At 38.1% G+C, this 21,836-nt stretch overlaps 2 protein-coding genes and 1 long non-coding RNA gene across 3 annotated transcripts; 1 reads left to right on the plus strand and 2 right to left on the minus strand.

The window, feature by feature from the left end:
- Positions 1-475: 475 nt before the first annotated feature.
- LOC116317085 (solute carrier family 25 member 10) lies at positions 476-11,592 on the minus strand. The gene is made up of 11 exons (XM_031735749.2): positions 11,096-11,592; positions 6,731-6,850; positions 4,749-4,863; positions 4,601-4,649; positions 4,479-4,520; positions 4,349-4,392; positions 4,191-4,261; positions 3,135-3,227; positions 2,779-2,856; positions 2,620-2,676; positions 476-1,328 (listed from the first exon to the last, which is right to left on the minus strand). The coding sequence occupies exons 1-11, from the start codon at positions 11,183-11,185 to the stop codon at positions 1,227-1,229; spliced, it is 861 nt and encodes a 286-aa protein (XP_031591609.1). The 5' UTR covers positions 11,186-11,592; the 3' UTR covers positions 476-1,226.
- On the plus strand, positions 10,163-14,525 carry LOC116317086. The gene is made up of 4 exons (XR_004199227.2): positions 10,163-10,233; positions 13,380-13,463; positions 13,539-13,604; positions 14,120-14,525. It is a non-coding gene; the product is annotated as an uncharacterized LOC116317086 (long non-coding RNA).
- A 1,218-nt stretch (positions 14,526-15,743) lies between these two features.
- On the minus strand, positions 15,744-17,543 carry LOC116317087 (claudin-9-like). The gene is made up of 2 exons (XM_031735751.2): positions 17,215-17,543; positions 15,744-17,065 (listed from the first exon to the last, which is right to left on the minus strand). The coding sequence occupies exon 2, from the start codon at positions 16,811-16,813 to the stop codon at positions 16,145-16,147; it is 669 nt and encodes a 222-aa protein (XP_031591611.2). The 5' UTR covers positions 16,814-17,065; positions 17,215-17,543; the 3' UTR covers positions 15,744-16,144.
- Between the last annotated feature and the right edge of the window lie 4,293 nt (positions 17,544-21,836).

A 21,836-nucleotide genomic window follows, 5' to 3' on the forward strand; every position in this document is an offset into this window, starting at 1 on the left:
TGCCACCAGGGCTTCTACACAAAAGAGCCTCTTCATTAGGATTTTGACAGCCTCCTCCTCTGCTTCACAGTTTCTCCAATAATTTCCTTCTCACTTATAAAATGTAGCATTAGCAAGACTGGTCCTCATCTCCTCTAGATCTGAGAGTGAAATGCTAACAGAGGAAAGAAGTAAAATACAAAACATCTGATAAACTACAATGTAACTTTAACCTGCGGAAAGTTGATTTCCAGTTCTAAAATATGAATTAATCAACAAGGAAGATAACAAAAAAAATCAGTACCAAGACTACAGCCCACATGGTAAACGTTGGTTGGAATGGTTCTCCAAAAGTTGAATCTGTTCATCTGGACGCAGCGTTTTGTGGGAGAAACGTTTCGTCACTCATCCAAGTGACTTCTTCAGTCTCAGCTGACTGCAGGTTTCCCCTTCAGCCCATTGTTCCTTCAGTGGGCTGGTTTCAGTCATTATGCAAATGTACTGTTTATAAGATTGGGGAAACCTGCAGTCAGCTGGGACTGAAGAAGTCACTCCCACAAAACGCTACGTCCAGATGAACAGATTCAACTTTTGGAGATTTACTTTCCTGGATGATTGAGGATGCATCAAGACGTTGGAATGGTTATTATGGAATTATGTAACAGCTTGTTTAGTCATGCTTCAGTAATGGCTTTGGTATTTACTGTTACTGTCTATCAGAGTTACACTGAGGACAAGGTCATGCTGGGTTTGTTTATAAGCTTCATAAGTAGATTTTACAACTCTATAAATCCTAATCATGGTCTTGGTATAATATAAAAATCAAAGGTTAGAAAAGGACATATTTAAGCAACAATTGTTAATTAAATTATTACAATCACGTACCAATCTGTAGCTAAAATTATTATGGATATCTATCTATAATTTTATTATCCGTCATTCTAATAACCCATTACAGACCCTTTAGATTAAGTCATTTCTAACTAATATCATACCATTAGTATTTATGGTAATCAGAAGAGGATTAGCTCCTTACTAGAAGTTGGTGCTCCAAATATAAAAACAATTCGACTTCTAGTTGTAATGTAGAGGTAGAGCTAAAGGAGAGGGAAAGCATACACCAGCCATATCAAACTGTGCATGTCTTCCTTCCTTCCTTCCCTTCTTTCCTTTGATGAACAGCAGAGTGACTGTGGGTGTATTGATAGGCAGTGAGGGTGGCTGAAGAGTGGCTGGTCGGAGGGCAATCAGGAGATGATACGAATGCCAAAGTATTTCTTCAGCTGCTCAAGGAAGATGAAGGTGAGCACTGTGTGGGGAATCAAGCGGATTCCTGCAGGAACAAGTCCCTGTGAACAAAAGTTACCAAGAGATTACTATTTGCAAGTTTCCTCAAACAAATCTTCAATTCAATTAGAGCTGCTACATGAGATTAGGCAATAAACTAAACAATACTTTTAATATTTTATTTCTTATTTTTTTTATATGGGTATTTCTTTTGTCTTATTTTCATTTTGTGGAGGTAACAGGTACAGGTGTGAGGCTGTAGATGATAAATAGCTTCTTGGTGATCTCAGTCATTTGCAGCAATCTTTATTCATCTTTGCTGCCCTGTTGAATAAACTAATAAATAAAATGTTGCAGTTTGTGTTTATGCACAATGCCAAGGTCAGCAACAGTTATCTCCAGCAACAACAATAATAAGGAGTACTGTAAAAGATTATCTACCCCCTCATCCACCAGATCGTAGCAACATAATCAATACAGGCCTGAAAGTCTGTCATGTCTGTATTTCCTCTGGCAGCAACATTTGTTTACCTCAGTTGATGTAGGCAACAAAGCTATATTTGAAGTGGGTTTGTATTCAAGGCAGGCCTAAACAGAACGTCCCTCTGATGGTTTAAATAAGTAGTCATGTTCATGTTTTAAGTCTTTTGACTGGGTATATGACTGTAAACTGAATATCTCTGTATGATAACAAAATGTAAAGCTGAATATGTAACCTGAATCCACAAACTTGAAGTGGTTAATAAAATGTACCTGATTAGCTATTTTAAAGCCTATCTGCAATTTTAATGTTTACAGCAAATGATGAGTAAACATAATACTTACGCTTCTTAAAATTTTAAAATAATCCACAGGCGTCCTCTTTGTTATTAACAGTGCTCCAGCTTTTAACTGACTATTGCTTTATTTTCTGTGAGGAAGTAAGAGTATGTGTAGGTGTACAAGTGCTGAGTTTGAGGTAAAAAGTAGCCACATTTGTTGCTCTTCCCGCACCTGATTTTTAGTTTTGAAAGCATTGTGCTTAAAGTGTTTGTACAACAGTGTTTGACATTAAATAACTAAACTGAACCTTGTGGGCACATGCTAATATTTGTTCATTCAAATCACACATAAAGCAAACACTTCTGTTTCACTATTACACTAGGCGAAAGGTAATCTTCATTGTACTTGGAAGTTAATATCAGAGCTTGAACTTTAGAGATATTTATCGGTTTTTGATCAGATATTTCTGTGGTTGATAAAGTTTATTTCAGGTCATACAACCCCCCCTAAAATGTTTGTTTTAAAAGTGAGTAAAACAACTGAAATCATACATTTAGGTTTTAAATCTATTTTGTTTTGTGTGTCTTTTACCTTGTAAAATGCCAGTGGACCCAGTTTGGCCGTTTCTCGTAAGCAGTGTATCACCCCCTGTAGACAAAGAAGTATTAGTTAAAACTGAAGACCAACAAATGCAGAGGACTGAGGGATGAAAGTGTGAGAAATTAAAGTTATAAGGAATGATAAACTTACTGTATACTCTCCTTTTGAATTCATCAGCCTCGTCTTCAGTACATCTAGAGGCTGACACAGGAATGTAGCACAGCCTCCCTGCAAATGATGTAGATGCAGTTCATATGAGCGAAGATCAACTTGGTGCAAAAAGTCTGTGTAGTCAGTCATCCAGGGCATGGTAGTCTTGAGAGCTTGAAAAGAAAGCCACTGAACTTCTTTAACTTTGTGAAGGCATTTTGCATCTCAAGATAAAGGCCCGTTCAGTTCTAAAAACTGACAAAACCTAAAGAAGTCCACTTGCTTATTAAAGCTCTCAAGACTTTATACCAACTGAATCCGACCACCACTGCACCAAAATAAAACCAGATACTTACAGCAATGAAGCTGGAAAGAAAGTGTGTGAATATGTTATCTCCCATCATGCCTGTTCCTAACACCAGCTGCTTGGCTTGGTCATAACATGCCAACTACAGAAAAAGAAAATAAGAGGAAAAATATGAGTGTTAATGGTAAAAAGAAATAATGTTCTACAACTTTAAAATTAAATAGTTTGCTGCAATTTGGATCATTTAAAAAACTTCTTGCCCAAAAGATGGTCACATCCTAGAATTTAATCAGAACATTTTGAGTTTGGCTCCCCCTAGTGGTAGTACAGAAAAAAAAGATGTCAACAGGTGGGGGTGTTGAGTAAAACTATTAAGACAGCTGGCTGTAACAGTTACACAGCAATCAGTCATGCTTGGAGAAGTGATGTAACAAGCACAGCATGTTGTCAAAATATTCTTGCTTTCTTCATACACTCTAGAGCAGCGGTACCCAACCTTTTTTGTGCCACGGACCGGTTTATGTCTGACAATATTTTCATGGACCGGCCTTTAAGGTGTCGCGGATAAATACAACAAAATAAAACCAGTACCGGTACCAAAAAAAAGTAGATTTATTCATAACACACGGAAAAAGACCCAGGGAAACAGAGTTAACGATAAAAACGATTAAAAAAAAAAAAATAACGCTAAAACCCGATTTAAAAACCCTGAAAACCATCAATTTTTCCACCCGAGCCTCAACTCTTGCGGCCTGGTACCAAACGACTCACGGACCGGTACCCAGTTGAATGCACTAAAAATACATTTAAAATGCATTTTACATAATACACTCTTCAGATCATGAATTGACTAAATGATTTTAAAATACAAATGATGCCCTCTGTCAGAAAATATGCATATCACATCAATAACCCAACAATTTTAAAATAAAAAATGCAAATTGCCCATCATTGACCCAAGAACTATTAATGTCTCTAACATTCTCAGACATTATGATAATTGTTTAAAATTGGTATTGTTAAAAAAAAAAAAAAAAAATACACAGATAATGTTTCCTGTTAAGAAATTGTAGCCTGCGAGCAGATTTGGACTATCATAACTTGCCTGTCCCACAGTAACCATTGCTCCTCTGCTGGAGGCCATGGAGGCTCCTGAAAAGAGTTTCCTTATGCCCTCTGCATGACAGGATAGAAATCACAAGTCAGACATGATACCTGTGAGAGCTAAACATGAAGCTATAGTATATTCTATTTGGTTTTTACCTTCTCTGAAGACTCTAAAGAGCCCATCAATGGCATGTTTGTAGCTGGAAGAAAAGAAAAAAAAATAAAGCATTAAATTAATAAAAAACATTTAAGCCAAAATGTTTAGACTAGGAATTACAACACTCACTTTCTCCTCAGTTCTGGTGGTAGTTTCATGTCATTCTGCATCCTAGGGGAAAGCACATTTCATATGTTCCGATTTCAGTATTTAGTGATTGCAGTAATTTGGATACTGTAACCATACGTTACCTGACATTCACCATGTCTGCAGGGGTCCCAACAAACCCACCAGTGAAACCTGTTGGCACAGAAACCTTGTTGGAATGCATGTTTGTGAGAGCCTGAGTTACAGAAAAAAAAAGGCACAAAGAAGCAAAACATGTGTTTGTGTTCCAACCTCCAAAGGCTCCCAGCAGGACCTTCTGGTAAAAAGGCATGGGGCCCTGGTTCGTGCTGCCCAGCATGTCCCTCACTGTTTCATAGATGGCAAATCTGGTGAGGGAATATGACATCTGACAAGAGAAAGAAAAAGACAAGAACAGAAAGAATTCTTTATTTAATTATTGAAAATTTTGCATTCTGCCCCCCCTTTTCTTTAAAAAATAAAAATAAAAACAAATACTGTTCTAGAGAGCAAAGCAGTTTTGACAGCAGACTGTAGATTGGTGAACTTTCATACATTCTTCATTCATTATGTCCCAAGTAAAATATTTCAAGCCTTTTTAAAAAAAAAAAAAAAAAAATTCCAGGATTCATAAGCCTTATACTTGGTGCATGAAGATAAAAAAAACAAAAAAAAAAAAAAACACAGTAGCTCAAGTCACCAAAACATTTGCCAAGATCCATCAAAAGAGGATTTACAACACAAAAATTTTCAATACACTCATACACTTGGCTGGGCCTCCTTTACCATAACTGCCAATGCCCCACAGATGTGACACAGCACTCAGGTCAGGCGAGTTAGCCTGCCAGTCAATCAGTCACATGGTCGGACTACTGTTTAAGAGTTTTGACACTATAGACAGGTGCTAAGACCTGTGGGAAAATGATATTGGCCTCTCCATAAAGCTTGGCAGCAGAAGGAAGCATGAAGTCCTCTAAAATCTTCTGCTAAATGGTTGCTAATAAAACCACGAGCAACGATAGCTGATGACATAGCACCCCAAACCATCACAGACTGCAGAAACTACACACTAGACTTCAAACGCTTTAGATTCTGTCCCTCTTCACTTTCCTCCAGACTGTACGACCCTGACATAAAACAAGGAAATAAAATGAAAATCACTTTCATCTGTAAAGAGGACTTTGGACCATTAAACAGCAGTCCAGCTCTGTTTTCTTCAGCCCAAGTACGATGTTTCTGACACCGTCTCTGGTTCAGGATGAGCTGTAGCTCCATTCCTGAAGATATTTGTGCGTGGGGGCACTTGAAGCATTGACACCAGCCTCAGTCCACTCCTTCTGAAGCTTTTCCAAGTTCCTGAAATTACTTTTCCTGGCAATCCTCTCACAGTTGTGATTATTCAGGCTGAGTGTTGACCTTCTGATACCACACTTTCCCCTCCTAGTCAACTTTCTATTGACCTTGTATTGATCTATGCATCGACACAGCATTCTGCAGCCAGGCTTTGTCACCTTTGTCAACTGGACAACAATCAAGCCAGCAGGTTTCCCATGATTGTGGCCGAATGCGATAGAGTCCACAGTACTATTACTGTTTAAATTTACACAAAGTCTAAATAAAATACTCTAATAATTTGAGATCATTTGGATTTCTGATTTTTATGAGCCTGTAGCCATAAGAATTAAAGTTAAAACAAAAATATTGGAAATATTTGACTTTATTGGTAATGAAACAATATTATAGCTTTCTTTTTTAAATTAAATTACATAAAACCTTTTCAAAATAATCTTGAAATTGATGAATTCGTTTAAACGTTTGGATGTATTTGGTATGGCTTAGGTGCGTGTGCCTTTAATTACAGGGTGGTTGAGGGGAGAGTTTAGTTCATTTAAGGTCTAACAGGATCAAACTTGAACCCTTTATTGACAACTGTTCATTCTCACCGTGGTCACACCTCTGCAACATTTATAGACTTGCAATTCACCAGTGACTTATTTGATCATATTCTGCTGCCATAAACCAGTTATTTTATTCATCAACCAAAGGTAACTTCACATAATATTCAGCACTACAGTGTTTAAAGAGTAACATTTTAATCTCAGTGCTATGCATTTGCTACAGGAACTAAACATTCTGTACTGATTTAGATGCTTAAAGTAAATGTCTCACTCTGTTTTAGTAAGAGAAACAACCAATGAACAAAACAACACACACAAACTCAAGAAATCCTACAGTATGCACACAGGCACCCATACCTGTCTACACAGTGAAGCAGACAGACCACTGTATAGAGCCAGGACTCCGTCGTTCTTCACCACATGAACGGCCATTCCTATCATCCTCTTCTTCACCTCCTGCTGCGTCTGTAAGTGTACCTGGAAAGACAGTCATGTATATAACACAGTAAATATACAGTAAATAATGAAGGAACTGATATAATGTGTGATCCTATTGTGGCTGACACAGCAACCTCACAAACTTTTAGTTGTATGGAACAACTTGTACCGCAAGAGGGGACTCTTAAATGCCCTGAATTTTACTCTCTGGTATTAGTGAAGCTCTAAAACACTCACCAAGCTCTGATGAGACAGTCAAAGGAGGAGGAGTCATGATAATATGTGCAATTTAGGCAATCATACAGAAGTTTTCCAAATGTGTTACCAAGATGTACTTGTGTTTTATTTTTCTTATCAGAGAAGGTCAGCGGTCCACAATGTGGCTTTAATCCTACGTTATTACAAAGATTACAGCCTGAAGGTCACTGAGCCATCAAATCAAAATGTTGTCACTGTCTAATTATTACTCTGCAGTAAAAGAGCTGCACAACTAGTCATGATTCTTTGAGTTGGTTTTTTTGTGGGGGAAATTTAAGGGGAAATGTAATATTTATTTCCTAGTTTTACTTTGGAGCTCTCAGGATCTCCTTTGTCACAGGTCACTGTGTTTCAAAGTATCAGCAGTGACATGGAGAACTACTGACAGTCTGTACTGAATTATGTTGGGTTGGGCTTAGAACTCTGCAACAGCAAGACAGCCAAGTTCTTCCATCCCAAACTCATTCATCCATGTCTTTATGGACTTTGCTTTGTGCAGTCAAGTCTTGCTGTTCTAAACTCTTCCCACAAATTTGGGAGCATGAAATAGTCAGAATGGCTTGGTATAGTGAAGCATTAACAATTTCTTTCACTGGAACTAAGGGGCCGAGCCCCACTCCTGAAAAACAACACCACACAATAATCCCCCTTCCACCAAACTTTACACTTGACACAATGCAGTCAGACAAGTACTGTTCTTCTGGATTGAGTGATTAGTCTCTCCAGACAACATATCTCCACTGCTCTAGAGTCCAGTGGCAGCATGCTTTGCATCACTGCATCTAACACTTCGCATTGTGCTAAGTGATGAAAGGCTTGGATGCTGCTCGGCCATGGAAACCCATTCCACAAAGATCTCTACGCACTGTTCTTGAGCTAATCTGAGGGCCACATGAAGTTTGGAGGTCTGTAGCTATTGACTCTACAGAAAGTTAGGGACCTCTGTACACTATGCGCCTCAGTATCCACTGACCCCGCTCTGTGATTTTACATGATCTACCACTTTTTGGCCAAGTTGGTGTCACTCCCAGTAGCTTCCACTTTCTTACAATACCACTAAAAGTTGAATGTGAAATATTAAGCAGTGAGGAAATTTCATAACTGGACTTGTTCCACAGGTGGCATCTTATCACGGTACCACCCTGGAACTCACTGAGCTCCTGAGAGCGACCCATTCTTTCACAAATGTTTGTAGAAGCAGTGTGCATGACTGGGTGCTTGATTTTATACACCTGTGGCCATGGAAGTGATTGGAACACCTGAATTTAATGATTTGGATAAGTAAGTAAAAACTTTGGTAATAATTAGTATTGGGTGTTAACTGAACAATCACCACCCCAGCTTAAGCTGAGTTAAACTGGGCAACATTTTGGCATTTTACATGTTTCTGGAATCTTGTTTCAGTTACTTTAAGCATGGCTGCACTTGAGGAACATTTCCATTCTGTTCCTTGTTTATGCCAACACTGCTGTACGTGCTTTGTCCTCAGTGGTTACTATACTTAAGCTATCAGTGAACCAACACGAATTCACAAGCCAAGAAACACTTGTGCACACTCACTGTGTTGAAATATTACACCAGGATGAGGTGATAAGAGTCTGGCTAAATTATTGTCTTTCTAGGTGAGGTCAGAAAAATCTAGTTTAGCAACTCTCCAGTACAGGTTCAGAAAACAAAAAACACTTTATCTGATGGTGTAATAGATCTCCTGATTAACACAAAAAAGGTATGCTGATAGGGCATGACTAGGCAGTTTTCTTATTTGATGTGGGTTTGGTGATACTTACGCCCTAGCTTGAACAAAAATACAGGTCATTCCTAAATACAGATGTTAACATTTTATGGAAATGTGGTATTTTGGTATGTGTAGGCTTTGTAAGTAGCAAAGTCACAAACTGCCTTAATGTTGGGTTACAAACTACAGAATAAACCCTCAGTTCTTTTGTGTATTATATGCTGTCATTATAAGTTTATCCTTTCTTTTCTTTATCCAATGACAGCTCCCTACAAAACCAATAAAGTTGTTATTATGGTGTTTAACTCGTGGGTGACTGAACGTTATTACAGAGGAGTAAAAATGACATACTTAGGCTGCAGTGGAACACTGCTCAATGCTCAGACTGAATATTTTAAATCTGTTTTCATGCTAAAAGATAGCAAGACAAGCAGTGACAAGCAAAAATGGAATGCCATTCACTTCAACCGTATATCAAAAGTAAACAGATTCAAGAACGTCTGAAATTCACTTTTGTTAAGTAAACAAACAATTCTTTCGCATGGGATCCAATTCACTCTGACACAAAGAATGACAATGAGCAAAACAGCATTACCATTAGCTTTCAAAACAAACCCTTTCATTTTCACAACATGGAAATGAGCTTTCTTTACTTGCTCTCAGTTTATGGAAATAACCACAGTACTGTACACAACAGAATAAAAACTTGCACAGTCACTCTACTGTCTCACAATGAAATCACTTTCTAGTTTGCTAATCTTAGGCAAGAATAGCTTGTCAGTAATACATCTCAAAAACACCTTAAACTACTCTTTAAATTCAAGGGTTTTTTTGTTAGTAACCTGGAGGACAAATATTTTCCACTTTTTTATCATTTCCTGAAACCTAGTCCTCAAGGCCACATTTGTTTTGGTTTGGCACTATATAAATAATTTTGAACTGAACCAAACTGAATAGAAGCATCAATAATTTATGTTTTAAATGATACTTTTAGAGGTCAAAGGTTCATCACTGTCATGAACGTGGCCTTGATTTTTCTCTGCCATTAACTTATTTTTTAACCTTTCCTATAATTTTTGTGCCAACTCTGAAAATGAAGCTACACTTCAAAAACATCCCAAACCAGTTCACAAGCTAAGACACACATAAAGCACTTCAGGACATTTTCTGCAGTGGGGTAATTTCGAGCCTTAACTACATAATTACACACCACAGGATTTCCTGAGGACCAGTTGGCCTTATTAGGGTCACATGCTTCTGTTTTCTGTGCAATCAAATTGGAGTAACATAAAAAAAAAAAAAAAAAAAGTATTTGAGTAATCTGAGATGTAGAAATGTACTTCTCTATGCAGCAGTGTGACGAAATCAACATGAATGAACACGAATGGGCCTACAAACACTCTCAGATGTGTACTCTCAAGCAAGCAGAGTAAGTGACAAAAATATTTTTATTTCTCAGTGTGATTAATCTATTGATATCCATCTATACATTCTCTACCATGGAGCGAGAGGCAGGATATATTGCCAGCCTGTCACAGCACCACTTTCTATAATTTTACTCAAATAATAAACACGTTGCTAACTAGACCTGTATATCCTAGACTGGGAGTGCCCAACTCTTAATTCATAAGTCACATATGTGTCTTGAGTGGGCCAGATCAATAACGCCACTCTTCTAAAATTTGTCATATAACGGAAGGTATAACTTATCAATTTACACAACAGACAATGAGCAGCATGAGATAAGAACAATTTCAAAAATATATTTCAGTTTTCCACATTTAATGAGCCTACTGTCATTGCAGATCACAGGCACAGAACTGCACATGTAGTTTTACTAACTAAACATCTTTAGCACATCTTTATGATTTAAACAACTTGTCTAAATATAGAAATACTTTTTTATCCCATTTTACTACTGTAATTAAGGCCAACATCACTACCAAAAGATTAGTAATGCATTTAAGTGAAACATTGGGGTAATCGATGCCTTCACTGCAGGTTTCACACTTTGAAGACAAACAATCTGAAGGCCCAGTTCGGGCTCCCGGACCGGATGTTTAACACACCTGTCCTGGACCATGATACCTCAAAGGCATTCTTAAAAAAAAAGCTGAAGGAGTGCAGCTTTAGAAAGCACAGACTGATATCTGGAAACCACTCGATTATAAGTTATCCACGAATAACTGTAATCTGTCGTGTTCCCCAATACTGCCTCTGGGAACAGCTGTACCCATGTGTCAAGGCCTGCACGCCCGGCGGAAGGTTACTGTGGCACTTACGCCACTCACCTTAATGAGATCCAGAGGATGAGTGCAGCAGGCGGCTCCACATGATGCCAGCCCACCGAAATACCACCGCGACATTCGTTTTTCAGTCATGGCACTGAGCTCTGCTTGTCCCGAGCAGATACAGCGGTTACTTCCTTCCTGTCAGTCCGACTCCACACGCTGTCCGGCTGCTATGGTGGCTTCGTGGCCTGCTGGGAACAGCTGCTGTAGCTCTGGTGGTCTAGAGGACACGGTTAACCTCGTTAATCTTCAAACACTCCGATAAGTGCCTGCGCTAAGGACCGGGGACTTTGGGCTCCAGCAGCATCGCGCACACTCGCGCCACATCATTTCTGTGTTTTGGTTACAAGCTGAAGCGCAATTGGAAGCAGCAGTAATTAAGAGAAGAGGAGCACAGCCAATTGTCAGCGAGGACGGCGGATCTGCCTACTCTTCCCAGGGGCTGAGATCCAAAGGTCGACAGCGGTATGAAAATGCTACAGCCCCGGCACAGCAAAAACTCACATAGCTCACTTTCACGTCTATTAAGTGTCACGCGTTTTTAAAGCGACAGGCGTCCTCTGCGCAGCTGCAAACAAAACGAAGTGTCGCACTGTCCCTTTAAGAGACATTCTCACTCGAGCGGTAACGAGCCATGAAAAAAATGAGGAGTTTGGTAATGTAGTGGTACTGTGTATACGTCAGACAGCGTTTCTTCACGCGAGAGGACTGCAGGTGATTAAAAAGTGTAATTTCATCACGCAGGAGGGGCTAGCATGTCCAAGAATATGCTCCAAACAATATGAATTATCTGCGTGTTTCTTTCTTTTTAAGGCAATGAAATATTAATATTTAGAGAAAGAAAAAGTTTAAAGGACTTGGAAAAAAATAAATAAATATCAGCTTGGCGTAGTGTGGGTAATAGCAGGCCTTAACATAAATATTTTATGGGTATCCTTTGACAAATAAATATTACCTTTGGTTTTGCTAATTAACTAAAACCTAGTGATTAATTAAGTAAGGTTAACTGGTGATTCTAATCCGCTATATTTTTAATGACTAATTTTAAAGATTTTCTTCCATCTAGCGTGTTGTTGTCAGATCCACTGCTGAGAACACTCATAATGAATTCCCTGTCCAGAGGCCACCCTAGCTTTGCAGCTTGATGTTTAACTTTTTGTGCTGAAGCTCCTGAGCTGGCTCTGAGTTAGCAGAGAACTTGTTTTCTTTTCAGACTAAAAGAATAAGCATAAGAGGAGTCGAAGTTGAATTTATAGAGAAAAACTGCCTCTCCAAAAATATTACTACAAATTAGCTAGTGATGGTTTTAAAACTGCCTTTAACATATCTTAACTCCTTGTTCCCATGCTGTCCCAAGCTCTCCTATGGTTGCAGTAAGGCTGATAGTTTCTTACATGAGTTGTTTGCTTAGAGGGAGGATTATTAGAGGCACTGTAACTCATTTATGATACATAAATTTTTACAGTGTACATCAACACAAACAATAAAGTGCAATCAAACAAATTAGTGTAATTTGAGCCGAACTGAACTGAATTGCATTTTAAACATTTTTCTTTTGTATTTTTTCTTCTTCATTTATTCTTTAAGTTGTATCATATTGCAGCTGAGGGTGCCTGGAAATAATTATGCTGTGAATTATGTTGTGTCAATACAAAAGAGATGAGGGTGACTGAAAATAAACTCACTGTTTGTTCCTTTCCAAGAAGGAAGAACTCCTTGCACAGAGCGTAGGTTTTTACTTGCCAATATATTGCCCAGTTGCTCAAAACAGGCCTACCTTTCTTTCTTTTCTTTTCTTTTTTAACTGTAGTTTTACTGTAGGTTCCCCGTTTTGAGCAGAAGGGCAATATGTTGTTGTGAAGGGTTAAGAGGGCAGCATAAAGGAAGAACTACACACATCTTCTCATGTGCTATGTGCTTATTTTCTTTCTGATATAAAACTAATGTGATTTAAATTTTTATTTCCCAAACATAACTCATATCTTAAAAACTCAAAATTATAGTAGCTCAGTTCCATATATGGACATGCACTGGTGTGTTTAAAACTTGCAGACATTATACTTTACAACACAATTCCAAAAGTGATACTAAAAGAGCAGTGTATGTCCAAATGTATTGTTTTTATTAGGTCATATTTTAAATGTAAAACTATAACATTTGTCTGCTCTGTCATAAAACTGGTAATCAGCATGTAACCCCTATAGACATGGTTACTAGAATTTTTTGTTTTTTGCCTTGTATTATTATTTCCGACACCCCTTGAACACACTTTGATTTTCCGTAGTTCAGTGAATGCAACAAAAGCACGCCGTTGCATTAAACTAGAAAAAACGGAGCAAGACACCGAGAGCAATCAACAAGCTACACAGTGAGTCTTTTGATATAAAATAAGTGTTAAAAAGTACCTTTAACAGTATCTAACTTAAAGTTATGTACTTTTCAGAGCCGGTTATGTGTTTTGCTCTCGACCAAACCAGGTGGAGCGTGTGTTTGTTTCATGGGAACTCTGGTGAGTTACTAAAGATGATAAGTTAGCAGGAAAACCTATGCTGATTTTACATGTGGTAAATACTGCAACAGTGTGAATTCTGTAGTGTCTAAAAAGCTAAAACCAGTCGGAGTACTTATGTGAAATTGAGTGTTGTACTTTATTTTATTGTCTATTTGATTAAGCACTTTCACAAATGCACAACACTAATGCAAGATGCACTTTTCTTTTAGCTATAAATGTTATTCAGTGCTTTTTCTGCACTTTGTCATTCCAGTTATGGGTTGATTCATGTAAATAAGTTATTTAAAACTAGTTACATGACAAACATTTCATGATGTGATTACATATGCCTTAAAAAGGGGTATATAAATATATTTAATTGTAATGCTGTAAAGCAATACAAATTGAATTCATAGAAACAGAACAATGTTAAAACAACAGTGTACTTGATTTTGAAAACTTTATCAGATCTCATTTTATTTAGAAAAACTGTTAAGAACTATTTTGTTTATTGCTCTGTACTGTATGTGCAGACTGGTTTTTTGTGATCCTGGATCTGATCGCGAAGTGGTTCTGGATATGGATGGCGAGCCAGACCCTGTGAAAACTCTTTGCCGAATCCAAAAGCAGTGTGGCCAGCTGTTCTGGATGCAGGAGTAGATCTACAGATGTGAATTACTTCAAATCGCAGGATTTCAGATAAGCACGAGCAAAAACTACTTACTCCATACGGATCGTTTCTCTGAAAAACTATTGAACTCACAATATCCTGCTCATCAGGAGTCAGGTCTAAAGAGACTGCTCATTTTATTTTATTTTATTTTGGTTGTTATTTTCAAAAGAGCGCACTTCTCTGTTGATCTTCTGTTAATTTTCTATGTTGTTTACATTGGGTTATTGCACCATTGTAACATTGTAATAAATCTGCCAGCTGTTCAACACTGTTCTCTCAAATTTATTTTACTCCTCTCGAATCTAGTCTATAAGCCTAACCTTACTATACTAAGCAGGTGTTACAAGCACATGGCATGAGATCATGAAGTAAATTCAGCAAATAGAATGAGAACTCAATAATGACACCCAAACCGGTCCCAAAACCAATAGTTAAAGGTTCTTGTTGGAAGAGTGTATTGTTTCTGTACAGTTTACTGCCCCCTTGTGTTTTTTGTGTGTTGTTACTACTCAAAGTGCTTTAAGATCCAGCTGGGGTTGACTTACTGTTTATTTACAGCTTGGAAATGTTTTATTAGATTAATAAGTGTACAAAGTGTGTTAAAATCTTGAGAATAAGGAGCACTGGAAATAGTTATATTCAATACATGTTTACTCAGTTTCATTAGACATCAAATATGAACAGGATAACCAGTTGTTGTGATGGCAAACACATTTATTGTTGTGCATAGGTCATTACAATCCAAAGAAAACAATTAAAAACAATAGGAATAAAAAATTATTAGTAAAGTATATTGTATCGTATATAGTGTATTATATTCATTGCATTCACTGAAAACACTGCAGTATTAAAACACAATCAGAAAAAAACAAAAGTAAAAGTTGATTTATTTTATCTTACTAAACTAGAACTAACTATGTTCTTTATTGGAAAGAACATTTAGATCAATAATGATTACTAGTGGAAAAAGTCCCGAGTGTTATCAGGGTATAAAATGTATGTCTGATAATAGCAGAAAATGAAATTTAATAATTTTTTGTGTGTGTGTTAAAAGTAAATGGCATTGCTCCAACTGCCCACACATAATTTCAGTGCAAACACCAGCACACACAGGCTGCAATATGTACACTGGCCTTCTGTACACAGACAGCCCACACACACACGCACAAACACAAGCAGAGGCAGAGTGGAATCTGACAAATGTAAGTCACATGCATTAGTAAACATCTGCAATCCACCCACAACTCATTTCACTTTCTACTCTTTCAAAAAGTCCATTCATCCATTTCCTTAGTCTCTTGTCCAAATTAGGATGAATTAGTCCTTTAAAACCTGAACCATGAAATAACTGCCAGAAATCTTTAATTTTTTAAATGGTGTGTTTGTTGAACCTTTAGACAAAATATATATATATAAACAATATATAAATTTTAATGTGCATATATGAGTTTTAATTTGTATCACATTTGCTACATAAGCCATATATTTTGCAATTTAGTCATTAAAAATTTGTCATGCAATTTATATCATTTTTTAAGGTAAAAAAAAAATCATGCTGATGATGTAGAAGTCTCAAAAACTCACAAAAACACATGTATCAAATACAATACACTTGGCTTTAAAGGGTTAGGGTAACCTAACATGTCTTTAGACACTGTGCCCCTTGTTTTTAACTGGACCTTTCCTGCCATGAGACAATAGCATTAACCACTGCACCCATACCACCTGCCACCTTATTATACCACCTTATTAAATAAACACAATTCAACAAAACAAACTTAACTTTATAATACTATGAAACCTATTAGGTTCTGAATATCCTCTTGTAGATAATGACCTTGCAGTTTCCAGAAACTTAAATGATGAAGTTGTGACCTCTGTATCTTCATACAAAAGATTTCTCCTGTTGCTTCACCTCTCCTGTTGCTACTGTTTGTTGGCTGTCTTTTGCTGGTCTTCCGACAATGGGCATAGCTCTTGCTCCTGGTGGAGGAGAGCCGACGTGCAGCAGAGATCCCCCCACCAGGAGCATTATGCTGGCCCCCCAACCCAGGTACAATGCCGGCCCCAGTTCTCTTTTCAAAGGCGCAGCAATATTTGGATCATAGAAGTCCCTGATGATTGCATAGGCAGTCCCACAGATGGGTATTAAGTAGGCAAGGCCCGCCACAATGAAGAGTACCCCTGCTATCCTTCCCAGTCTTGCCTTGGTGTCCTGGTTATTGTCTCCCATGCAGTGAGTACACTTGGCTCCTGACACCCCGAGGATGATGGCCAGAAGACAGAGAAGTAAAGACAGAACTGTGAGGCTCCGGGCCGCTTGGGTAAACATAGGCAGTGCCAGGGTGGAGTCATAGGTCTTGCACTGGATCTGTCCTGTAGTTTGAGACAGACAGTTCATCCACAGTCCTTCCCACAACACCTGGGCAATGACTAGCTCTCCACCAACGAATGCAGATACGCGCCACAGAGGAGCAGCACACACCAGCGCCCCGCAAACCCAACCCAGCAGAGCCAGCACCAAGCCCATCAGCTGAAGACCTGTTGATGCCATTGTTGCTTATGAAACTTAAAACAAAATACCCGAAATGGATCTTTTCTTTGAAATACCCTGGTTCAGTTTTTTTTTTCTTTTCTTCTCCACTATATTCCAGTCATTTCAAGGGATTTTAAGCTGTTTGTATGGGTCCCTTCAATTCAGTTCAGTTCAATGAAATTTTATTTATACAGCTCTGAATAACAACAGCAGTTGCCTCAAAGGCACTTCTTCTCCTCAGTGTCCTTTCTTTTTCTTCCAATAGGTATGCTGCAAAGATGAAATCAACTTCAGGAAATTAACTTCATAGAGACACATTTCAAATTTGCTAAGACATAAAATAGTATCAGAAAATTTACACAGCAGTCAAAATGTAGTCCTTTCAAAACATATCTTACACAAATTTCTTCAACACTTACTTTAATCTGTTGTCCACAGACGATGTGATGGTTTGTTAATCATTTGTGTGTTTCTAGTGATGGAGAGTAGCCATATGATGCAAGTAGTTGATGTCTTTCTTCTGTTGTGACTGACCAGTTTGTCTCACTAGATCTCGTACACAGAGATGTAGGAGGGCAGCAGTGTAATAGTGCATACTAAATACACACCACACACACAGAGCTGGTTATGCAAAAAAATGAAATAACAGCACGAGGACACTAGGACACTTTGTTACAGACATTGTTGCTTGCTACTATGTTCTCATCTCTTTGAGTTTGAGTGGGCAAAATGAGGCGGAGGATGAAGTCAGGGAGGAGTAGTTTGAAGCTCATTAGCATATGCCAAACTAACTATAGTGGGATACTACAGAAATGGAAAAACTCTAATAAGAACTAAAAGTGACATATTAAACTATATATTATAAAATATATAATAAATTATATAATATATAAAATATTACATTATATGTTATATAATGTTTTAAGTTTTAAGCTGACAAAAAATGTTTGGTTTTTATAAGTTGTTCTGTGATCAGCCAGCCACTAGATGGCAGTAGAGACACTGCTAACACTGGCATAATGTCCGTTTTAGGGCCTACGTTCTCATTATTTCCGTGCTACACAGGCTTTCCTGATGGTGATATCCTGTTAACAGTTTTGAATAGCATCCTTTTCACACTGACTTATACTCCTTCTGACACAGCTGGTTTCATTGTTTCAACATGAGGCCCTGTGTTTGTTGTTGTCACTGCTTCTCCAGCCATCTTTTCGCTCAAAATAAACTTGCTAAATAACGCCACACTTAATGAGAGTAAAAACACTGTCTCTGAATTAATTACCTAAAAGTCGAGTCGGCTTCTAAACCTTTGGTCCAGTTATAACTCTACATAAATTAGTGTGAAAGTGGCAAAATGAGAGATAATGAAGGCAATTTAATAATCCATGTAACAGGTAATTTAATGGAGTTGTATTTGTTTAATTTTAATTTTAGTATGCACTTTTAAGAGTAATGCTGTGTCTGGTAATGTGTTGTTTGTTTATGAGCTGCCTGTTATGAGGGTAAAACAGGCACAAGATGTGAAAATCTGACTCCATATTCAGAACAGATTTCCACCTACCAGTTTACAGAAATTACTTATAAGAATTACCCATTCCCGCAGTTAATAATCACTGTTGGTGTAAAGGTTTTACAGGACACAATTGTCTTGTTCTGTTATTTGAGCTATTATTTACTTATGAAAGTGCCCTTTTGCATTTGGTTGGTTCATACTTAATTCCCACAATATCAGAAAAATGGTAAAAAGGGACACATTTAAGAGCAAATTGTTGACACCTAGACATAAAAATCTGAGTTTTTATAACATTTACTTTGTTATGTTCTCTTTTCCACATCTGTACCAAGTGTCATTAATATTGACAATGCAAGGTGTCCCACAGCCTGGGAAACAGTGTTTAGTACAGAACTGAAAGCCTTTGCTGTCATTGTATTCAGAATACAATGGGTTTAGGTGTGTTCCTCCTGCTTGGTGCAATTGAAGTTGTAAAGATATACTTAACTTATAATTAAAATATACTAAGAACACCATAAAACCACTTGCACACATTAAAAAAGAAGTAACTTTACCATGATGTGAAATGTAATGAAATAGCATAAAATTTAATAACATAGATTATAATACATGTTTTGCAATTCTCTGTTGCTGACCTTTCTTCAGATGTTTTTATGCTGTTTCCAGAACAGCTTATTACTTTGAGCTCCTGGACATGAAAAATTACAGTATTGTTTGAGTTTTAATTTCACTTCAATTCCTGTATCTGTTTTATTTACACATCCAGTGTATTTTTGCTTTTTATTTATTTTTTTTGTCTGCTGTAATTTTAACAGAATTTCATCTATGTGTCAATCAAAGACTGGATACATAAGTGAAAAAAACTTTCAAACTTCTCACAACAGGCTAATGGAAATTAGTTTCCAGATCTCCTTTAAACATGTTTGCCATAGCTGAGGTTACAGTGTCACCTGTTTATGTAAAGTCTATTTTTAAGCAAATTACAATGCTATTTTGAGCCTACTTATCAACATCTATTCAATTCAATTCAATTCAATTCAATTTTATTTATATAGCGCCAAATCACAACAAAAGTCGCCTCAAGGCGCTTTATATTGTACAGTAGATAGCACAATAATAAATACAGAGAAAAACCCAACAATCATATGACCCCTATGAGCAAGCACTTTGGCGACAGTGGGAAGGAAAAACTCCCTTTAACAGGAAGAAACCTCCGGCAGAACCAGGCTCAGGAGGCGGCCATCTGCTGCGACCGGTTGGGGTGAAAGAAGGAAAACAGGATGAAAGACATGCTGTGGAAGAGAGACAGAGATTAATAACAGATATGATTCGATGCAGAGAGGTCTATTAGCACATAGTGAGTGAGAAAGGTGACTGGAAGGAAAAACTCAATGCATCATGGGAATCCCCGGCAGCCTACGTCTATTGCAGCATAACTAAGGGAGGATTCAGGGTCACCTGGTCCAGCCCTAACTATATGCTTTAGCAAAAAGGAAAGTTTTAAGCCTAATCTTGAAAGTAGAGATAGTGTCTGTCTCCCGAATCCAAACTGGAAGTTGGTTCCACAGAAGAGGGGCCTGAAAACTGAAGGCTCTGCCTCCCATTCTACTTTTAAATACTCTAGGAACAACAAGTAGGCCTGCAGTGCAAGAGCGAAGTGCTCTAATAGGGTGATATGGTACTACAAGGTCATTAAGATAAGATGGGGCCTGATTATTTAAGACCTTGTATGTGAGGAGCAGGATTTTGAAATCAATTCTGGATTTAACAGGAAGCCAATGAAGGAAGCCAAAACAGGAGAAATATGCTCTCTCTTTCTAGTCCCTGTCAGTACTCTTGCTGCAGCATTTTGGATTAGCTGAAGGCTTCTCAGCGAGTTTTTAGGACTTCCTGATAATAGTGAATTACAGTAGTCCAGCCTGGAAGTAATAAATGCATGAACTAGTTTTCAGCATCACTCTGAGACAGGATATTTCTAATTTTAGAGATGTTGCGCAAAATGGAAGAAAGCAGTCTTACATATTTGTTTAATATGTGCATTGAAGGACATGTCCTGGTCAAAAATGACTCAAGGTTTCTCACAGTGTTACTGGAGGCCAAGGTAATGCCATCCAGAGTAAGAATCTGCTTAGATACCATATTTCTAAGATTTTCAGGGCCGAGTACAATAACCTCAGTTTTATCTGAATTAAGAAGCAGAAAGTTAGCGGCCATCCAGGTCTTTATGTCTTTAAGACATTCCTGCAGTTTAACTAATTGGTGTGTGTTACCTGGCTTCATGGATAGATAGAGCTGCGTGTCATCTGCATAGCAGTGAAAATTTATGCTATGTCTTCTAATGATGTTGCCTAGGGAAGCATGTATAATGTAAATAGAATTGGTCCTAGCACTGAACCCTGTGGAACACCATAATTGACCTTAGTGTCTGAAGAGGACTCTCCATTTACATGTACAAACTGGAGTCTATTAGATAGATATGATACAAACCACTGCAGTGCAGTACCTGTAATACCTACAGCATGTTCTAATCGCTCTAATAGGATATTATGGTCAACAGTATCGAACGCAGCACTGAGGTCTAGCAGGACAAGCACAGAGATGAGTCCACTGTCAGAGGCCATAAGAAGATCATTTGTAACCTTCACTAAAGCTGTTTCTGTGCTGTGATGAGCTCTGAAACCTGACTGAAACTCTTCAAATAAGCCATTCCTCTGCAGATGATCTGTTAGCTGTTTGACAACTACTCTTTCAAGGATTTTGATATGAAAGGAAGGTTGGAGATTGGCCTATAATTAGCTAAGACAGCTGGGTCTAGAGATGGCTTTTTAAGTAAAGGTTTAACTACAGCCAGCTTGAAGGCCTGTGGTACATAGCCGATTATTAGAGATAGGTTGATCATATTTAAGATCGAAGAATTAATTAATGGCAGGACTTCTTTGAGCAGTTTTGTAGGAATGGGGTCTAAAAGACACGTTGATGGTTTGGAGGAATTAATTATTGAAGTTAACTCAGAAAGATCAATTGGAGAAAAGAGTCTAACTTAACATCGATGGTACTAAGAGTAGCTGTAGATAATATTACATCTGTGGGATGATTATTGGTAATTTTTTCTCTAATGATAAAAATTTTATTTGTGAAGAAGTTCATGAAGTCATTACTAGTTAACGTTAAAGGGATGGTTGGCTCAGTAGAGCTCTGACTTTTTGTCAGCCTGGCTACAGTGCTGAAGAGAAACCTGGGGTCAGTAGCGGTTTTAGATACGGGCGACACGGGCGGTTGCCCGGGGCGGCATCGTGGTGGGGGCGGCATCACGGGCATCGGCAAAAAATAAAAATTGCTCGTACTCATGCTGCCCCGACATCATGCCAGCGCATATTGGGAATGTCATAGGCACCGATCGGTTTTCTATCGCCCATTTGCTGGGAGTAAGGGCGCCCTCCGTTTGCGAGGTGCGCCTGCTGCTTGCGGCACAGGGAGGAGAGGGCGGGGCGGCGGGGATTCACTGGCTGGCTGGAGCAGCATCTAATAACC

This window comes from Oreochromis aureus, linkage group 6 (assembly GCF_013358895.1).
Source record: "Oreochromis aureus strain Israel breed Guangdong linkage group 6, ZZ_aureus, whole genome shotgun sequence".
Lineage (NCBI taxonomy): Eukaryota > Metazoa > Chordata > Actinopteri > Cichliformes > Cichlidae > Oreochromis > Oreochromis aureus.